The 20,778-nt window shown below is 39.6% G+C and overlaps 2 protein-coding genes across 6 annotated transcripts in view; both read left to right on the top strand.

The window, feature by feature from the left end:
* Nucleotides 1–1,976: 1,976 nt before the first annotated feature.
* Nucleotides 1,977–19,176, top strand: zgc:123258 (uncharacterized protein LOC641502 homolog). Of its 3 annotated transcripts, XM_022199549.2 has the most exons (17): nt 1,978–2,197; nt 3,912–4,022; nt 4,288–4,470; nt 5,414–5,503; nt 5,642–5,775; nt 7,716–7,870; nt 7,964–8,060; nt 8,437–8,538; nt 8,916–8,997; nt 9,839–9,913; nt 10,230–10,286; nt 11,288–11,341; nt 13,124–13,223; nt 15,026–15,106; nt 16,056–16,216; nt 17,987–18,020; nt 18,713–19,176. In XM_022199549.2, the coding sequence occupies exons 1-17, from the start codon at nt 2,144–2,146 to the stop codon at nt 18,751–18,753; spliced, it is 1,611 nt and encodes a 536-aa protein (XP_022055241.1). In that variant the 5' UTR covers nt 1,978–2,143; the 3' UTR covers nt 18,754–19,176. The 3 variants fall into 3 exon arrangements, with proteins under 3 accessions (XP_022055242.1, XP_022055241.1, XP_022055243.1); XM_022199550.2 differs by lacking the exon at nt 17,987–18,020 and having other exon boundaries at nt 1,977–2,197; XM_022199551.2 differs by lacking the exon at nt 11,288–11,341.
* A 754-nt stretch (nt 19,177–19,930) lies between these two features.
* Nucleotides 19,931–20,778, top strand: part of trpm7 (transient receptor potential cation channel, subfamily M, member 7) — a 41,652-nt gene continuing 40,804 nt past the window's right edge. For 2 of the 3 annotated variants that reach the window (XM_022199547.2, XM_022199548.2), the window contains exon 1: nt 19,939–20,130. In XM_022199547.2, the coding sequence (XP_022055239.1) occupies nt 20,128–20,130 (3 nt within the window). In that variant the 5' untranslated portion in view covers nt 19,939–20,127. Of the gene's footprint in view, nt 20,131–20,778 lie in introns of all 3 variants that reach the window. The other variant, XM_051938029.1, reaches the window with a different exon arrangement.

Genomic DNA, 20,778 nt, shown 5'->3' on the forward strand with positions numbered 1-20,778 from the left:
CTCATGAACTAACCACTGTACACCCTACAACACCTGACGTTTTGGAGACGTTGTGTTCCAGTTGTTTTCCTGCACATGAACGTTAAGAACTCTTGAGGAATCTGTGTTTTTCTCTTTTATTTGTTCTCCGTTTTCATCTGAAGAACTGCTTTAATGGTTTGATATAGTCCAGTCATGATCTTTAAGTGTGCATTAGTTTACACACAGAAAGCAGGAACTGTCTCACAGTCACATTAGCAATGTAGCATGCTAACTGGTAGTTTCGCGAATTGCCTTACAAAGTAAAAGTAATCCATGGGGTCTTCAGTTTCTCAGATGCTAAGTGCATGAAAACTGCTCATTCTGAATGGTTCACTGAGAAGCAGGCGAATTGTACAAAGTTTTAGCTTAACTGTTTGTTGCTCTCATTTGAACTGGATAAACTGGATTCTTTCTGGCTTGTAAAGCTGAGAATGGGCTCATGGAATGCAGTAGTACGTCTTTTCTTATTCGTACAACTTTTACTTGACACCTCCAAGATTATAAAACATACAAACAATAAAAAACAAAACATTGTTTACCTTTAAAGTCTACACTAAAAGAATGTGGGTAGTAATAATGTGGCTCGTCTCTCTCTTTTATGAGTATTTTCTTATTATTCTGCTGTACTGTGGCATCCGAGCAGGACCAATGTAATAACACAGATGAACTTCAAAAAAGAAGCTAACAGTCAGAATGGGTCAAAATGTCATTCAGGCTATTCTATTAAAATCACATCAATCAGTGTGCCTCAGTGTGCCGTTGCACTGGGAGGGCGCAAGCAGGAAATAAGCAAAATTACACACAGAAGGAACCTTTTTTCCCCCAAAAAAATAAAACCTACCACAAATGTCAGAGGAAATCTTTAGTCTTATTATTACAAATCAGTAGGTGAACCCAAACTTCAGACAGTCTTGTAAAAAGATGCCAGCACCAGCTTTGGTATGTTGTTCAACCAACCCGGCAAGAACAAGAAATAAGGAAATGTAAATGAAATAACAAAGTACACGACAGCAAGCTAAATCCTTGTGGTTTTAAAACACTACAAATTAAATTGTAGTAATCAGAGGTGAAAGCACAGCTTAATAGAATGGATCATCTTCCAGCACCATGCTTCTGCTGACACTGCTTCAGGACTTGTATGATCATTTATATATATATATGTGTGTGTGTGTCTGTGTGTGTGTGTGTGTGTAGGTCTGTGTGTGTGTGTGTGTGTGTGATGTGTGTACGTGTTTATCTATACCGGAGGGGATTTCAACCTGACTATGTGCTATATAGGTGGGGACTCGTGTCACGGTGGGGACCAAAAATGAGGTCCCCATGGGGGGAAACAGTGTTTTCTTGGCCATGTTGTTGTTACTGAAAAAAGTAAAAGTGCAAAAACGTTTCTTTAGGGTTAGGCATTGTTTTGGTCTGGGTTAAGGTTAGGGTTAGGGTAAGGATTAGGGGTTAGGTATGAATGGGAGTCAATGGTAAGTCCCCACGGGGATATAAGAACCAGACGTGTGTGTATGTGTGTGTGTGTGTGTGTGTGTGTGTGTGTGTGTGTGTGTGTGTGTGTGTGTGTGTGTGTAAAAAATAGTACATTTCAAAAATTAATTCATAAAAAATCTTTACTTCAGGGTGAATTCTCAGCCTTACAAGAGCCTATCATATACTCTAGGTTCCTATGTAAAGATAATGTGGAGTCCCCCTCTACATCACATTAAATATCCATGAAACCCGTTTATAAAAATAGTTGAGAAATTATTGAATTTCACCATAATTATGTGCGTTTTCAGTGTTTGGTTTCTTGTAATGGATTTTTACATTGTGGAATTTTACATAAGTGTAAAAACCTAAATACCACTTTAATATGGCACCTTCCAAGTGGTATTATTGTCATCATTGTGTGTGTGCGTGTGTGCATGTGCGCGCGTGCGTGCTGTGACGTAAAGAGAAACCACTGGATGAGGACGTCACGCGTCACAAGCCAAAACAGGAAGTAAGTGGCAGCTGCTGAAGAGCCAAAAACAGACATGAATGTCCAAGGAACTTAGCGAACACGAAGTGTCTCCGTGCCATACAGAAGTAAATTAATGTTCATCCCACAAGACTGCCTGAAAAAACGAAGGCTACCAAAATGGAAGGAGCTGTCAGACTCGGTCTTTTATCGGTCATTTTCTTTGCGTCGCAGGTAAGTAAATGCTCGGTATTAAGTAGCGAGTGACGGGGCCTGATAACTTAACGTAACGTCGAAAAACAGGCCGCATGTGACCGTAAAATGTCTTAATTATACCGTCAGCGTGTAGTCAATATATGGTGCTAATCTGTGTATCAAAAGCACCGTGTTGTCCGGTACACAACGAGACAAAAGAGCGCTACCGGTGAGCTAACGCTTCTTTACCGTTGAGGCAAGCTGTAACTCTCGGTTAGTAATGGCTGTTGAAAGCTTCATTGTAGAGCAAAGTACCTACAACTTCAAGTGTTACACGCCCCTAGTAGGCTGTTGTAATCTAATTTAGCCAAGTGTGATCATACTTGTACTAAAGACTGAGTGCACTTGTTATATTTTAGTTTAGTTCAACACAGTGGTGTATTAGTTGCTGCTTTGACAGGGTTGGGTTTGTTCGGTTATTTCCATCATTGAAAACGAAAGTCAACTGGAAATTTCAAGATGGCTTCAAGCCGTTGTGATATTTGTTACATCTTAGCAAACTAAGATAAGATAAACTTTATTGATCCCACAGTGGGGAAAGTTCACCGTTACAGCAGCTCCAAGAAGAAAAACTAGTATAAAGGCAGTACAGAATAAATTAGAAACACACAGTGCAAAAATGCAGACAACAATATATACACAGAAGATTTTTTTAACAGGACTGTTTACATGAGGGTGAGGTTGAAACAGTTATTGCACTTAAGTGGTTTGCATATGTGAGGGAAAAAAGTGCAGAAGTTACAGAGGTAGGCCGGTTTATACAGAATGATATAAAGAGGTGAAAAGACTGTATTTGGATATGGAGAGTTTGTAGCATAGTCTTTTGAACAGGGTATAACTTAACGTACAGCTTTAGAAATGATTATTACACTGTGATAATTTTGTGTAAATTCTATTAGAGGGATTAAATCGTTAAATGTATTGTCTAAACGATATGAAATAATAATTCTACATTGTCAGAGAATGTGTTTGTGTCCTAATTATTTTGTTCTTGAGATTTATGTAAAGTTAACTGAAAAGTCAAGCTAAATTGTCAAAGTAATGCTGTTGTAGTGCAACTGTTTTCATACTACATGTCAAAATCACTTTCAACCACTTAAATCACTTTAAATCACTGTGCCCTGAAAGGTGGAAATACTGTGTATTGGCTTTTAATACAGTTGGTAATTGCATATATTTTAAAATTGGAAGTGTTTTGTTTGTAGTATTTTACAGCAATTTTATACTAACCTAACCTTTAATGTTGATGTTACTAGCATGCCAGTTTTGTCTTTTTGTTATTGTTTGTAAACTGCTGAATACTTGCATTTCCCTTGGGATTAATAAAATATCTATCTATCTATTACAAACATAAGGAGATAATGTAGGTTGGTTCCACCAAGAACCGCAGAGGTAGATACTTTCTGTCTCTACCTTCAGACAGTGGTCTAATAATTGCTTCCAAAGTGGTATAGTGTTCCCTGTATGAACATACGTGATCAGGAGTTCAGCTAACAACCTTTATGTGCTAAGTAAAAGATTTTTGGTACACAAAGCAACAGCCTTCTGGTATGTGGTATGTCTGCTTTCTGTTCACTCCTTTATCCACTCTGCTGCTGTGATTTCTTTTTAATTTCAGTTTTTTTATTTTTTTTTGGTTTTGCGTGACAACGCTCGACTGTGACCCTATGGAATAACATTTCTTTCTCAACAGATAAATTGCCAAGAGGCAATCTTGCACATTTCAAGTGGAGATTCATATCGGGAGTACTGTATCGTTCACAATCACTCCTGGACCCCCCTTTCAGAAACTCTGGATGATGCAGTGAGTGTTGAGCTGTTCTGAGTCACTATTGTGCTGTGATTTGTTTTACCAGAAACTAACCCGAAGTTATACTGAGTGTTTATTTCTTACATTTTGTTCTATTTTGTGTGCAAGAACAGACAATAATGTGACTTTCAGATAAGTTCAGTGTATGTCAAACTTGACATATGTTGCTTTTTATTCTAACAACATTTTTCTTTGCCAGTGTTATGGTGGGGAATTTCCATCTGTCTTATTTCTAAAATCAGTGTCTTCACTTTTCCAGGTACAGTACCCCTTGGTGAATTGGACCTCCACTCTGCTGTGTAATGCCTCAAACATCCCTCCAGATTCAGTAAAGGGTAAAGCGATAGTGGTGATGAGAGGGGAGTGTGATTTTAGCCAGAAAGCTCTAGTTGCTCAGAGCCTTGGGGCTAAAACTTTACTCATTGCCAGCAATGAGCCATTGGTAAGACATTTTTACCCATCTCTATTTTGTTAATACATTTAACCCTTTAAGCTTCAGTCAATTCCAGCCGTTTTCAGTACAAAAAATCGCTAATATTCTATTTTTAAATAAAAAAAAATGACGAAAAATACGGGGAATATTGGACGCACATCGCGAGGTGCATTTCCTTGAAAACGACCGATTCGGGGATTTTATACCGACTTCAGGACATGTTTTGGACAAAATAGTTTACTGGCTTGTGTTGTCTGGATGTAAAAGGTTGGATTATGGCCGTTTTTGTGGAATCTTTTTTTCTGTGTGTAATAATGAACCCGGAAATGTGAGTCGCGCTGTGTGCGTTGAAGCCGTGTGTAGAGAACAGATGGATGAATATTTGTTTTTGTCGGACAAATGTGTTTTTCTCACCCGCTGTGGTAATCACATCTGAAAGTGGTTTATACCAGCGGATTCATGAGAATCTAAGCTTTCCATCGGTGTATAGTGTTTGTATAATCGCGTTTGCAGCCGTCGGACATTCTTGAAATTCCTATGCACATTAGTAGGTGTACCGCCGACGGTACACCTACTACGCACTGAAGCGTAAAGGGTTAAGCTTAAGAAGAACATAGATTAATGTTTTACTTCTCATTTATATGCTTTATCTGTATCTCTTCCTTATTACCTTTATCGGTTTAGACTGTTAGTGTCAGGATACAGCTGTATGACACCCACAGAAGTGATTCAGAAATAAGGAAGTGATACACCAGTGCTGTAGACATAAGAGTTTCCAACTAAATACACACATTTTTTTTTAATGTATTTCCCTTTTCCTAGTATCATAATCAGTTCATCTTGGCGGTCTTTTTTTTAAATATATTTGCTTGAAAACATGACTAAATAAGAACATTTTCAGTCTACCTAAATATATTTGCAAAAAATTGCTCTCTTCTGTTTGGCTCATCAGATAACTCCATCCGCCAATGCTTCGGAATACGCCAAGGTCAATATTTCTCTGGCTCTCATGAGGCATAGGGACTTCCTGGAAGCACAGCAGGTTGGCAAGTTTTTACTCTTATTCTGACATTATTGTATATGGTCTTGTTTCAACTCTTTTTGTCAAATTGGCGAAGAAAAGTCAAACTGGATGCAAAGTTGTGCATTAGATAATTTATTACCTCTGGTGTGTTCTCAGGCGTTTAGTGAAGAGATGCAGGTGAAGCTATACGCTCCACCTTACTCAAAGATTGATCCAAGCATTGCAGTCATCCTGCTGATTGCTGTTGTCACAGTCACGTTGGGTGGCTACTGGAGCGGAGCATATGAGAGGTGACATTTTGCAGTTGTACATACAAAGCCTTAAAGTAAAAGCTCACATCTGTAACTTTTTTCGAATACATTGACAGTATCATTAACTTGATGGAATCAGTGTGACTTACTGAATTGTTAAACATAGTTGCCATTAAAACAAGCATGTGTATACAGTGCCTTGTGAAAGTATTCGGCCCCCTTGAACTTTTCAACCTTTCGCCACATTTCAGGCTTCAAACATAAAGATATAAAATTTTAATTTTTTTGTCAAGAATCAACAACAAGTGGGACACAATCGTGAAGTGGAACGAAATTTATTGGATATTTTAAACTTTTTTAACAAATAAAAACCTGAAAAGTGGGGTGTGCAATATTATTGGGCCCCCTTGCATTAATACTTTGTAGCACCACCTTTTGCTGCAATTACAGCTGCAAGTTGCTTGGGGTATGTCTCTATCAGTTTTGCACATCGAGAGACTGAAATTCTTGCCCATTCTTCCTTGCAAAACAGCTCGAGCTCAGTGAGGTTGGATGGAGAGCGTTTGTGAACAGCAGTCTTCAGCTCTGCCCACAGATTCTCCATTGGATTCAGGTCTGGACTTTGACTTGGCCATTCTAACACCTGGATACGTTTATTTGTGAACCATTCCATTGTAGATTTGGCTTTATGTTTTGGATCATTGTCCTGTTGGAAGATAAATCTCCGTCCCAGTCTCAGGTCTTTTGCAGACTCCAACAGGTTTTCTTCCAGAATGGTCCTGTATTTGGCTCCATTCATCTTCCCATCAATTTTAACCATCTTCCCTGTCCCTGCTGAAGAAAAGCAGGCCCAAACCATGAGGCTGCCACCACCATGTTTGACAGTGGGGATGGTGTGTTCAGGGTGATGAGCTGTGTTGCTTTTACGCCAAACATATCGTTTTGCATTGTGGCCAAAAAGTTGGATTTTGGTTTCATCTGACCAGAGCACCTTCTTCCACATGTTTGGTGTGTCTCCCAGGTGGCTTGTGGCAAACTTCAAACGAGACTTTTCATGGATATCTTTGAGAAATGGCTTTCTTCTTGCCACTCTTCCATAAAGGCCAGATTTGTGCAGTGTACGACTGATTGTTGTCCTATGGACAGACTCTCCCACCTCAGCTGTAGATCTCTGCAGTTCATCCAGAGTGATCATGGGCCTCTTGGCTGCATCTCTGATCAGTCTTCTCCTTGTTCCAGGTGAAAGTTTAGAGGGACGGCCGGGTCTTGGTAGATTTGCAGTGGTCTGATACTCCTTCCATTTCAATATGATTGCTTGCACAGTGCTCCTTGAGATGTTTAAAGCTTGGGAAATCTTTTTGTATCCAAATCCGGCTTTAAACTTCTCCACAACAGTATCTCGGACCTGCCTGGTGTGTTCCTTGGTCTTCATGATGCTCTCTGCACTTTAAACAGAACCCTGAGACTATCACAGAGCAGGTGCATTTATACGGAGACTTGAATACACACAGGTGGATTCTATTTATCATCATCAGTCATTTAGGACAACATTGGATCATTCAGAGATCCTCACTGAACTTCTGGAGTGAGTTTGCTGCACTGAAAGTAAAGGGGCTGAATAATATTGCACACCCCACTTTTCAGTTTTTTATTTGTTAAAAAAGTATAAAATATCCAGTAAATTTCATTCCACTTCACGATTGTGTCCCAATTGTTGTTGATTCTTGACAAAAAAATTTAAATTTTATATCTTTATGTTTGAAGCCTGAAATGTGGCGAAAGGTTGAAAAGTTCAAGGGGGCCGAATACTTTCACAAGGCACTCTATTTTCCCTAAAGTCTGACTTATTTCAGGGCTGTTGTTGATTACAATCCTAGGTATGTGTGTCAGCATAGGGGATGTTGTGTGGTGTTGTTCTTTTTGTTTATCAGCATGAAAAGTGCACAGACACAATTAAAGTGTATTTCTGTTTGTGGCAGGGACCGGTTGAACAGTGGTGTGGCAGACACAGAAAGGGGAGAAAACAAAGCAGACAGCGGACAGCTTTCCCTGTACTCTCCACTCAAAGTGATTATCTTTGTCGCCATGATGTGTGGGATGCTGGTCCTAATGTACTTCTTCTACCATGTCCTTGGTGAGTTGGACCAAAAAGCAAGCTCTTACATGTATACCTGAGTAATGTTATCTGATATTCTGTTGATATGCCTTTTTTCCTTTTTTTTTCCAGTTTACGTCATCATTGCCATATTCTGCCTGGCATCTGCCTCTGCACTGTTCAGCTGTATAGATGCAGTGTTTGAAAAAATTGGTTGTGGCACTTTAAGGTATGAGTGTCACTCTTTCAAAAACATTCTATTTGCAACAGAAATATGCAAACATATTCCACTAGTTTTAGGGAAACATGAAATGGATAAAAGTGAGTAACAGTGAAATTTAATTTTTTACCTGAACTACTGTGTCAGTATCACCTGATGAACAGCTTGGCATAAGTGATGTGTGTGAATGTTTTCTTTGTTTGAAAATCCTGTAACTTTTTCCTGATCTAAACAAGGTAGACATTGTAGTCAAAGAAAGATGTGAAACAGCTGTACATGTTACTGCATTTTTGTAGCATGTCTGCCTCTGAATCACACTTTGTCAGAAACCTCAACCCCTCAATAATTTTTGTTGACTGGACTTTCTCTGTGGGTGTTTTTGTAGCTTCTCTGTCCGAAATTGGAATTTCTCGGTGAGATCTATCCTGCTGGCTGCTGTGTGCATCAGCATCAGCGTGGTGTGGGCAGTTTACAGAAATGAAGACAGGTACTGTCATGCAACACAAACCACACACTCATAATTCTTCTGTCTGTTTCAGTCTTATTTTAGACGTGGCTGCGCCACTGTCGAGAGGGACTGTTTTGGTGGTGAAGCAGGAAGTGCTTTTGGTTAAAATTAGTTTGAAAACACCCACATCATTTCTAAAAGAGTTTCTTACGTTGCAACACTCAGTTTACTGTTTCCAGTATTCCATATTCCTGAGTAAACATCATTACATGGATGTTAATTAAAACATACTTACAAAAGTATTTTTTCCTTTTTTAAACTTGATAATTTTTTGAGGGTACAGAATATGTATGTAATCTTGTTTGAAATGCATTTTCAGATGAATACAAGTTAAGTGAACTTTGATCACATTGTAGGTGGATCTGGATCTTGCAGGACCTACTTGGCATTGCTTTCTGTCTCAACTTCATGAAGACCATTTCATTGTCCAATTTCAAGGTATTGTTTCACTCTGACAGTGACACCCTCTTGTCTTTACTAGCTGGGTGTTTTTAGGAAAGAGAAATACTTTTACTATATTTTGATATTTATTGTTCCTTGCCATTCACATGTCACCCCCTGCCCCATTGTCAACAAGGCAAACATTGAATATTTACAGTTGCTTCTGTCCTTTCGGTCTAATAAAGTGGGATAATGTTTAATTTGTCCCAATTCTATATTCAAGTTAGTGAACCCACTAGACAACCCACGGCAACAAATTTAATTCTCTGCCAGGGTGGATCTAGTTACCCTCGGTAAGCCTCGAGGCTGGATGCTCCTAAAACTGGCCTATGAATCACCAAGAAGTGTAGAGTCAGAAGGCGGGCGTAACTAAGTGACGACAGAGGCGCGACGATTCTGACAGAAACAACCGGAAACAACTAGCCTAGCCGCGCTAGACAACCCACGGCAACAAATTTAATTCTCTGCCAGGGTCGACAACAAAAACGACAACAGTTGTTGAGCTCCATTAGCACCGACTCTGAATAGTCTTTCTGTTAACATGTCTGTAATATACTTGAGCTTCACCCATTGACTGTATAAATAAGGCTTCACCGCACTCCCACATCCTCTGATTTCCGGCGCTCTAGGAACTACGTCAGCCTATTTGTTGCGCTGATTGGTTGTATACCTACCCAATTGCTGCAGAGTGATTTGAAAGACAACCTTTTAGCCCGCCTCCCTCCCTGTCGAGAGTTCCTAGACCCTTGTGTCTTCAGACCTGGGTCTAGCGCGGCTAGGCTATATTCAAGTAGAATTGGTGATGTTATTTTTTTTTTTTTTTACTGGTGTCTCACAGATCTGTGTGATTCTTCTGAGTCTCCTGCTTGTGTATGATGTCTTCTTTGTGTTCATCACTCCTTTCTTCACCAAGGTATGTATATGTTTGTTTTTGTTTTCCAGGTTCTCTTCAGCCGTGCTTTTTGTTCACATGCTTAACAGCTATTGATTTTAAGCAAATGTTTTCCTTATTCTGTATTTCCTGCTCTTGTTTTCAATTCTTTGTTACCTTAAAGTTTAGTCTTTTGATATCCAGAGGACAAAATAACTGATACACATGTTATTTTTTAGTGACTGTGTGATCATTTTACAAAGGGAACTATACACACAGCTACATATAGACACATAAAGTCAATAAATAAAAGCTGTTTTTGCAGATCTGGATTCATAAACTTATGTTTTGTCAACAGAATGGAGTCAGCATTATGGTGCAGGTTGCCCTGGGCCCCGATGCATCTGGAGAGAAGGTAAGTTCCCTGCTTTCACTTCCTACCATGAAGGGGAACTCCACCAAACACTTTCTTAGGCTTTTGTCAAATACACTGCTGACTAAGCAGATTTCTCATTATTTTTTTTCTGTTTGCTGATTTTAAGATTCAGAGTGGTTAAAAAATGAATGGACAGCAAGTTTTGTATTAATTTTAGTATCTAGCATCATGACAGGTTTTGGATTTGAAGAACATTAGTGCCAAAACACTTTTTCATCTGAAAACTCAGGCACTTAACTCTATTCAACGACTGTCCTCTCTTACTTTCTTACCTCAAGTCATTCAAAAAGTAAAATCATGATTTTTCTTAGAGTAGGGGTGGTTGATTTGCCCAAATGATCTTATGATGATCTTCTGAAGTAGAATGAGATCACATGACTTGCACTCGTGATCGCACAATGAATTGTGCATGTGGTTGTCTGGAATCTAAGCCTCTCACTTCAAATCAATGATGAAGGCAGCAAATCTTTGGATCTTGTTTTACCTCAGATTTTATACTGGAGTTCTGAGCAAATGTGGTGATTTGTGTTTTTGCCTGTTTCCGGGGGTATTCTTTATTGAGTTTGAAAAGGATCGTCTTGCATGTGTCATTTGCTCAGTTCTTGCAGAAGAGGAAAGTATTGTCAGAGTTTATTGTTAATTTATGGACCTGATCTGTACTCTTCCTCTGACAAGATCATCCATGATACAAGTTTGTCAGATTGCCCACCTCTAGTTAAGAGACTGAAACATTGTGCTGTAAAAAAATAAATTGGCGATCAAGAAGAGCAGTGTGCAGACGTTTGGGACCTCAGGAGGACAGTGGTTTTATTACCGAAGTCGTGAACAAAAAGCTAAAAGCTAGGCTTGGTGGAATTCCCTATTGGGTTTGACCTAGCTTTATTAACATCCTGACTGACCTTGCTTGTTGTTGATACCCTGAATGGAATGATAGACAGATTGACTAACTGTGCGCTGGGGTTGGGTGGGCTCTGTCATAGACGCAAGGGGACATGGTGGTGGTCCCTGCAGAACCCCAGCCTCCCTCTGAGAAAGTAAGACTTCACTTGTTGTTGTTGACTACCTTTTGTAATGCCACACCTTTAGGTGGGTGGGAAGGGATGGGGGTGGTAGATGTTTTCGAGTTAGAAATGACCGATTTCTACTTCTCCTAAATAAATGAATGATTAAATATCTGCCTGTTTTGTACTGGGTCTTTCTCTTGCTTTAAATACTATCACGTATAGATACACATGGACCACCCAGATTCATGTTATGATATGTTTAAAGTTCACTTAACAGGACACTAGCATTAGTATTCATGCCTGACTCTACTTATGATTTATATTATTTCTCAAGCAGAGAAAACATCTAAAATTTAATGATTTGCAGAATCAGTTGTAAGATCATGTCCATGTGTACCTATAATGTGTGTTCATTTTTTCCTTTCTTATGTGACGAATGGCCACCTTGTTAAATCAAGGCACTTATGGGATCTCTGTATAGTTTTCCTAGCCTTTTCACTAAAGCGAAGCGATTGAAAGAAACACAGCACAATTTTCACATGATCATCAGGTGGTGGGTGCTGATAAGTCACCCATATTTTAAAGGCAGCAATTCAGCTCAAGCTGCATTAGTCTGTAAGAGCTGTTTCAACATTCTTCTGTCGCTGTAGCTATGTTTTGGCCTTTCTGGGACTCTTGTCCTTGTTTGTTTAGGAAAATTGTTTAGCATTCATATCTAAGTAAATATTGCCTCCTCATGAATATTTTAAGGTTTCTGCGCTCTGCAGTAAGAGTTGCCCACAGGATTCAGTGAGGAATGTTATGCCAATTCAGGGTAGTTCAAGGCTTTTTTTCTGCATTTTCTTGGAACATCAGCTGTCTACATTGTCAAACCTGTGCATGCACAACCAAATTGTGCCAGTTAACCATTTATTGTGCCAAAGTTTACATAGTACAATTACAACAACTTGTTAAAACAGTTTACAATGTCATTTAGCAGATGCTTTTATCCAAAACAATGTACATCTGAGGGTAGATACAAGGCAGGTAGGCAAGCAGCACGAAGGCCCTTTTTCAACAGTACTTAATGGACAACTGCACCCTGACCGGGATTTGAACCCTTGACAAAGTCAAGGTTGTTGGTGGTAACAAAAACAGCAGTTTATTACTTTTAGATGTCACTTAAAGTGGCTTTATAAGTATTTTATTATGACAGTTCCATCGTTATTAACGATGTACCTGCCCATCCTGTCCAATCCTGTGTTTTTCTACCTGCAGGCTGGCCAGGTCACTGGCTTGGAGGTCATTGATGTCACTTAGCTGCCTCTCCAGTGAGTCTGTCGTCTCATGGACGGAACCCCAACTTTGCAGCAGTCCAAGATGGTGCCATTGGTTGAAAGGCTCACTGGACAGGCGATGTAGTGACATCAAGGACCGCCACAACAGCCACCTGACCAACCTGTAGGTAGGGAAATGGAAGAGAGGATGAGCCCGGGATAGCTGGTAAAAAGCAACTGAACTGTCAAAAAATAGTGATATAGATATAGATACGTATCAGTGCCTTTTTACCTGCCATGTAGATACTGTCATACTCGTCAAGATGGAGCTGAGAAGTCAGATAGATGTTGCACATAAAAAAATTCTTCAGTAATAATGTATACACCAATATATGTGTTCATAGTTTTAGAATTTCATATAAAATCAAAAGATTGCAGTCTAATTCAGCGTATCACAAAGTCTAGCCTCTGTATTTGGCTGCATGCAACAACAGCAACAATCCCACTGTCATATTTTCTACCATTTTAAACTTCTGAAATGTTTTTTTTTCCTCAGCTGCCTGTGGTGATGCGTGTCCCACGGTTCTTAGCTTGGGCTCAGAACCTGTGTGGGATGCAGTTCTCCATTCTAGGTTACGGAGATATCATTGTTCCAGGTGAGGTTACCTATTTAAATCATATCTGGAAACTATTCTGAACACAAATAACAATGGCTACTGATTGCCAGTCATTTAACAACAACATATCAAAACATGTGGACCTCTTTCATGGCTTTGCTGTAAATAATTGCTATTGGACATTTTGGAGGCAAACACAGTAACATCACTTAGTAAATGGTGTTGATAGACTACCTGACATCCATGTCAATTTAAGTATTTATTTCTTTTAAGTAAAAACAAGAGGAAAACTAATAGTGTTGGAATCCAGTAGCTGAATGTTTAGGGCACATGCTAAATAACTGCAGCCTCCACAGTGTGATTCTAGCTAGAGCCTTCTCTGTCAGGGACGGATCTACTGGGGTGGCATAGGGTGGCAACTGCCACCCCTAGAAGATACCTTGCCACCTCGGCTGCCACCCCAGTTCTGACCGATATAGTTCAAAAAATATGTGTATGAAAGTTTGTGGCCGACCGGACAGAGTGAAAGTCCAGAAAGGACGAATAACGAGCAAAACTCCGATGTCTGAGTGCTTTTGAAGGCACCATGTAAACATAACGTACTGTACAGTCTAAGCTGCCACAGATGTGAGATGGCACGACCCTCCTCATGTGGACACAAGTTAGACTGGGTTAGATCACACGGTAATATAACTGTACACAATGTATTAAATGCTAATACTGTCTAAGTCACACAAAGTATTTGCTTGTGAGATGATCCACGGTTTCCATTGAGTCTGGGCCTCGCTGATTTTCACTTATGTAGCTAGCTAACGTTAGAGAACAGCCGCAGAAGGCTGGTGGGGGATTGTCTGTGGAAGGTTGTTTTTTTTTTTTTTTAATATTGGTAATTACAACCTGTGGTTCTGAACACAGACTGTATGTCAAAAGCCACACATTCACTCAGAGTTTACATGACATTAAAGTGCAACTAAACCCCCTGTCACACCAGGTTTTCATGCACTTTTTGAAGACTACATCCCGCTTGTTTAATGCTGGTTTTTATAAATTTGATGTCAAGGTCATAAAAACACCAACATTGATGTGCTTCATCATAGTATGGTCATATCATTTAGTTGACAGATCAAAAAACCTTTACATGTTAAGTACCTCTTTAAGCTTTAAGTTGTACACATATGATAGTATCATGGTTAATAATGAAGACTATCAAAGGAAAACACAGTGAAGTCAGTGTGAATCTTGTAGGACAGTAAAAAATGAAGAGGAAGGGAAGCACCACCAGCTTTTCCCAGCCTAAATAAAGACAGGAGGAAGAGCATCCCAGAGAGGAGATGGAGGAAGAAGAGTTCAGAGAAAGAAATGAAACATATCAAATGACATATTGTGATTGACAGCTAATAAGAACAACTCATGTTTAGGATTGCCTGACAAATAAAAATGATAATTACTTATTGTCTGTCTGTCTGTCCGTCCGTAGATACAGAGAGACAGAGCGATACACATATGCCACCCCCGAACATGCATCTGCCACCCCTTTCACACACTATTAATTTCTCTCTAGATCCACCTGGTCTCTGTATGTTGTCTCTCTCTCCGCTCAGTCCCTGATTGCATTTATACCTTCAGCTATAACTGAAAATACACACATGCAGAGAAGAATTTAAGCTGGATCATGTATGTTTAATTTAATGTAAAAGGCCATTATATGTTGCCTTACAAACCCCTAAACCAACTATGTTTAAAAAAAATAAATAAAACAAAGGCAAAATGCAATATGGTGTCTGAAATGAGACTAAATGGAGGCAAACAATTGAGTATCATGTTTGTTGTTGGTCAAACAGGTCTCCTGGTGGCATACTGCAGCAGGTTTGATGTTTGGATCAAGAGCAGCAAGAAGATCTATTTCGTCAGCTGCTGCATAGGTACCTCATCTCCTAATCTTTACGATTTTTGTTGTAATGTGACTTGCAAAGGGATAAAAGATAATTTACATATGCACAGCCTGATGAATCTTTTGTCCAGTGAATTGTTTATGTATGTCATAGGAGGATTGGTTAAAATATATGTACAGTATGCTGTTTCCTTTTTTCATGTTTTAACACTGTTCATCATATTGCACATACACAGTAATTATTGTCTTGTTTTCCTTCTCTACTACACATCCTCTTCTGACTGTGCTCCATACTTTTTTTTTTTTTTTAGACTTCACTGAACAACATTACCCAATATATTATTGTGGAAGCTATTCAGTAGTTTATTTCTTATGTTTATTTGTTATGTTATTTTGTTGAGAATACTTTATTTAGTATGAGTTATATTTGTTAAATTGAGTTATAGTTATATACTCTTATTTTGAAGGTCATGGGTGATTTGGGCACACAGGTGTAGCTATTTAATCAATGGGCACTCACTTAGTGACAGAACGCACCGGGAGGACACACGGTTTTTTACCTGGGAGTTAGGCAGCAGCAGGCCAAGTTTGAACATTGTTTGTACCATCGTTTTAGAACTGAAAATAAAACCTGCCTTAAAATGCACTTTTTCTGGCTGGACAATGGACTCAGTACCTGCACGCACTTTAACTCTCCGAGTAAGATTCGCTATCCGGTGCCTTCAGTGGCTTTTTGATTTTATTGTTGTTGGTAGACATTTAGCCACTATATATTATAGTGATGCATTTTTTGATTGTGCATGCATTTAAATAGGTGTTCAGTGAGAGTCCCTTTAATACCTCTTTGTTATGGAAATCTGCCATTGTATTGTCCTCCCTGTTTATCTTCCCCTTCAAAAAAGCTGTCTACTTAGAGACCTGTTAAGTTTACCATGTCTCTTTTCTTTTCTGTGTTTGTGTATCTCTTTTATTTCCTGTAGCCTATCTGCTGGGAATGCTGCTGACATTTGCTGTGATGCTGCTGTCAGGGATGGGCCAGCCCGCTCTTCTCTACTTAGTGCCCTTTACCGTGATAACCTCTGCTGTGGTGGCAGGGTGCAGGGGGGAGATGAAGATGTTCTGGGCAGGAACCACCTATGAGGTGAGACAAGCAGAGAAAAAAATATAGTATTTAGTAGCTGTGGTTATGTCCTCAGTGCTTTTAAACAGAGTTCCCTGTGATTCTGTGATAGTTAATTGTCAACACCAGTTTATAAACTATAGTCAATGCAGTGCTATTCTGAAGACCAAAGGACACAGCAAGGCTTTTTGTCAAGATACATGGTCGCAACTAGGACACCGCTGTAAATGCTGCCATTGCTAATATGCCTAACATGCTTCAGTTGCAAGCTTCCTATGTGTAACATAATAAAATATGCATCTTACCTATGCAGCAAAAAAGCTGCATAGGTAATTTATAAAAAACATTTCCTGATCAGCCCTGCTTAATGATTTGTCTCCACAAATTCATTGCAGTCCTGAGAACAAAACTTACTTGTGTAAATAGTTTGCATCAGTTCTAATTTGCCAAGCAGCTGTCTTGTCATGCAACTAAACTGCGAAGGACAAAAAATGCAGACACCTGAGACTCTAGAAAAGAACCTGCAGTGCTTCATTACTGCGACTTAAGTTATCTTCCAAACCCTTTTTGAATTTAACTTTTGTTTTACATCACTCAGGTCTTTGCAGCTGTAAATACTGAGTAAACACTGCACTATTTCTACACTGTCATTGCTCTTATTATAGGCTTAAGAGATCAAAACGAGTCAGCCACATGTAGGATAACGACCAATTCTGTTCCAGTTAAGGTTTATTTTTCTGACTCAGAATGTGCCTTAGGGAATGGCTATGCACGGCAGTAAGCATGATTGGTCTAAAAATGTATACAAATTTTACATTAATCTGGACCACAAGTTCACCCGACAGTTTATTTTAAGAGCAGTTTTATATTTCTTTTCCAAATCATTCCTTTATTTTCCAGATTGTCTTTATTCCACCCAGCCGTTCACTGGTATCAGTTATTGCTTGTACAGTATGAAATGCTGCCTTACATATGCCAGGTTCACAGTATAGGAGTTTTGGGCCAATTTATCCACATTTTACACCCCCTGAAAATCAAAGGTTAAATCTGGCCTGACATCCAGACTGAACCGCTGGTCGGTACATATTATTTGGGGGTATTAGGTGGTTCACAGATCCAATGTTAAACCACCAAAACTCTTCACAGACTTGTCAGAATCACTGGTATCACCTCCAGCTCTCGCTAAAGAACAGACAACCCATGTCAACTGCATCTTCCCAACCATTTCTTCATCCAGACTCGTATAGACTTCAGTTTTTTTCTCACTGCAAAGTGTTATTAGTGTAACAGTAGTTTGTTGCACTACAGTCTCCACTTTGTTTCAATCTGCTTCCCATATGAGCGTCTCAATAGTACCCTGTATTGTGAGATAAACCATAAGTTTCCGGTCTTGTAGTGAGTTCTTGATTAAAAACAAAAATATCTTAGAAGTTTCTGTAGGTGTGTGATGCAACTCAATTTTAAAACGTTAGGATTTTAAAACTTCTATAATGTAAGCTCAATGTCACTGTAGCTTGAGATTCCCTCGTCATTAGAAGTTCAGGTCTCTGCAGATTTACGTATTCAACTTGCAGCAGCTGATTAGAATATCAACTGTCCTCTCTGGAAATTATTGTGTATTGAAATTCATGCAAAAATCCTTAAATTTCTTATTCAGAGGCTCAAGATAACATCAAAACATTCAAATTTTGAGACATTTGCATGGACGTTGGATATGCGCATGTGTGTGTTTGTGAGAGAAAAGGCGACCAGGACAGAGATATGATTCTGACCTGCCTTCATTTTCACCAGGTCTTGGACTCATCCAGAGAGCCTTTGCTGCCAGGTGTGCTTCCTTCCAACCCAATCCTCTTGCCCTGCATCTCTTTTGTCATTAGTGTTGCTAACTGCAGTGCCTTATTTCCTTGTAAAAGCTTTGTTTATCACCTTTTCTTTCTCCTTTGACATATTAACTGCCGATTTCCAGGGTCAACGTCATAATCAAAGAATAAAACGGATGTTAACACCTCCGCAATACAACAAATCAATAGAACCAAAGTTTGGACAGTATGGTGTTGTACTTTGATTGACCAGCAGATGGCTCTGGTTACCTTAAAATAATCTGATGTGTCAGTAAAACCTTTCTCACAAAAAGGCCTCGTCTTAAAGCTATGGCCCTGGAATACCATTAACTTCATTTCTTTATTTCCGCAGCGTTTTTATTTGTGGTTAGTCAGTCTTCACTTTCTACACTCATCCATCATTTCCAATAGACAGGATTTAACACTCTTACCCCTCCATCCTTCATGCAGTTTACCAACACGCTCTTGTTGTCCTCTGCACATTGTTGCTTGCAGTTAATGTGGGAGAGCTGTGGCATGGATTTAGAGATGTCTTTTTTGTGGTTTGGTTCTTGTAAATGCAGTACGCATTACAAATTGCAATCCCATCCAAGTTATTGTCTGTCTTTGTCTGTTGGGTATTTGGTGATCTGAAAGCAATCAATTGATTTCTAAACATTTTCTTTTCTTTCTTTAGAGGGAAGAACTCGTCAGTCCATAGAAGCCGAAAGATGCTGATGTACAGTGTTGAGGATGGAGTTCAACTACAAATGTTTTTTTAAATGACATTTTAATAACATTACATTTGTGACACAAGGGAGCACATGTTATTGATCTTTAAACGATTTGGCTTCATTTTGATTTTTGTTTGTAGGTGGATCAGACAGTTTTAAGCAATTAAAAAAACGTGTTTAGTGCCTGTTGGGTTTACGTTCAGAAAACTGTACCAACTTTGCCTTGGTGATGATTGCATACATCAAAATGAGAATGCACTTTATAATATTCAGTTTGACAGTTGTTTGATCAGAAGGTTCAGGGGGGTTAAATTACTTGTAGCTATACTATGATAGTACTTTTTGATAACTGGGGTTTTTCTGTGTGACCTGTTTGTACAATGTGATTTCTTTCATTGCCTTTCTGAAATGAAGAACTTCTGTTTGATGTTCTTGTACATGGATTTTCTTTTTTCCTATTTAAACTTTCCTTCAGTTATCTAAGAGAACAAAGTCTTGCTGTGGATTTATCAAACAGCTGATGCACTGGTAGAAGGTTTTGTGTTTTATAAGAGAGCCAGTGGCCTGATAGAGCCATACATTAATAATTAAATTGCTTAAATAAATGCTACAACGAATGAAGTTGCTGCCATGAAGAGCATTAAACAGCTGGCACGTTTCCATCTCTGAAAAGCTTTATATCAAAGTCAAGCAAGCCTACGAGAATTAGGATGTCGGTACAGCTTAGAGGGACTGTTAGTCAGACTTACCCAGTCCCTCTGACTGCTCACAATAACCACTCCTTCAGAGTTTGTAAGTTAAATGCTTCCTGAACATACTTCGATTTTTATTTTAAAATCGTTTACTACCATTTAAGTCCCATTTTATATCACTCTGGTACTCTGAAATGTAGTTTTTTTTTTAAAAATTTTTTTAAAAACAGTTATATACAAAAAGTACTAAATCGGTAGCTATAGAATATCCTCTAACGATTTGCGGTTGTTATTTTAGAGCAGCTGGTCATCTCTCAGCGGTTCAGTCAGCAGGTTAACAGTCAACCAGGCTATATACGTGAGACGGGACAAGCACAGATACAATCCGTGTATCTTTTTGCTGGTTGTTTGTATTTATTAGGGAGTAAAACAAAGCGCACATGTGGCCGCTGGCTCCGCCTCGGCCATGTGACCGTGAGCTGGGTATGGGCTGAGTCAGCCGGCTCGTCATGCAGCGTCAGTCTGGAGTCGCACAATTATGAAAAAGCAACCTTCCGTTGGAGCTGCAGCCGAAGCGGATCTCTCCAACGTCCACCGGGCTTTCCTTCCAAGGCTAACCGAGAACACCGCCGATAGATGGATAAAAGCCACGACAGAGCTCTTCCTGCGTCTCAACGGTGAAGAGAATGGTAAGTGGTCCTCTCTGGGTGGCCGCCTGTGTCCTCGGGGTTTTAAAGTCTTGTTAAATTGGCGCGGAGGATCGTCGTGACTGATCGGGGGCTTTGAGTGGCAGGTCCCCCCGTGCATGCTGCCTCCTGCCTGTCAGGCACCCAGCCGGTGTCCCGCTGTTATTTGATGTGTTTGCCTACTGTCTGGGTGTTCAGCTAAAACACAGTAGCACGAACGTAGCGAGTTCAGTGTAAACGGTGACACGCTGTCTCGTAACAAAACCCCAAAATCACACACGGGCGTAACGTTAGCAGGCTAAATAGCTAGCTCGCTAGCGCTAAATGCTAGGTACTTAATCTAAGCTAACTAGCTAGAGCAGCTGCGGTAGCTGGCTGCTGTTAGCGGCGCTTTCTGTGCCACAAGATAACGGAGTCGGAGCTTTTGTTCAGCAAATATTCAGCCAGACACGGATCCGATAATATAGTGCTGTCCAGAGGAGCTGGCATTTGATTGAGACACAATTTATCCAGCTGTCTCATGTGTCGGACAAGAGACGCTGTCATTGCCAGTAACAAGTCAATGCCACCTTGAGAGGCTGCCAAGTCTGTTCAGACTGAATGCTTTTTATTCGGGATAAGTTAAGTGGTGTTCAAATGCTGCGTTTATTA

The sequence above is a fragment of the Acanthochromis polyacanthus genome, chromosome 2 (assembly GCF_021347895.1).
Source record: "Acanthochromis polyacanthus isolate Apoly-LR-REF ecotype Palm Island chromosome 2, KAUST_Apoly_ChrSc, whole genome shotgun sequence".
Taxonomy (NCBI): domain Eukaryota; kingdom Metazoa; phylum Chordata; class Actinopteri; family Pomacentridae; genus Acanthochromis; species Acanthochromis polyacanthus.

Bases quoted from the DNA above. Each gene is read 5' to 3' on its own strand.
- zgc:123258 (XM_022199549.2), top strand. From the start codon at position 2,144: ATGGAAGGAGCTGTCAGACTCGGTCTTTTATCGGTCATTTTCTTTGCG. The intron at 2,198-3,911 runs GTAAGTAAATGC...CTTTCTCAACAG, and splicing joins TCATTTTCTTTGCGTCGCAG to ATAAATTGCCAAGAGGCAAT. The intron at 13,224-15,025 runs GTGAGGTTACCT...TTGGTCAAACAG, and splicing joins CGGAGATATCATTGTTCCAG to GTCTCCTGGTGGCATACTGC.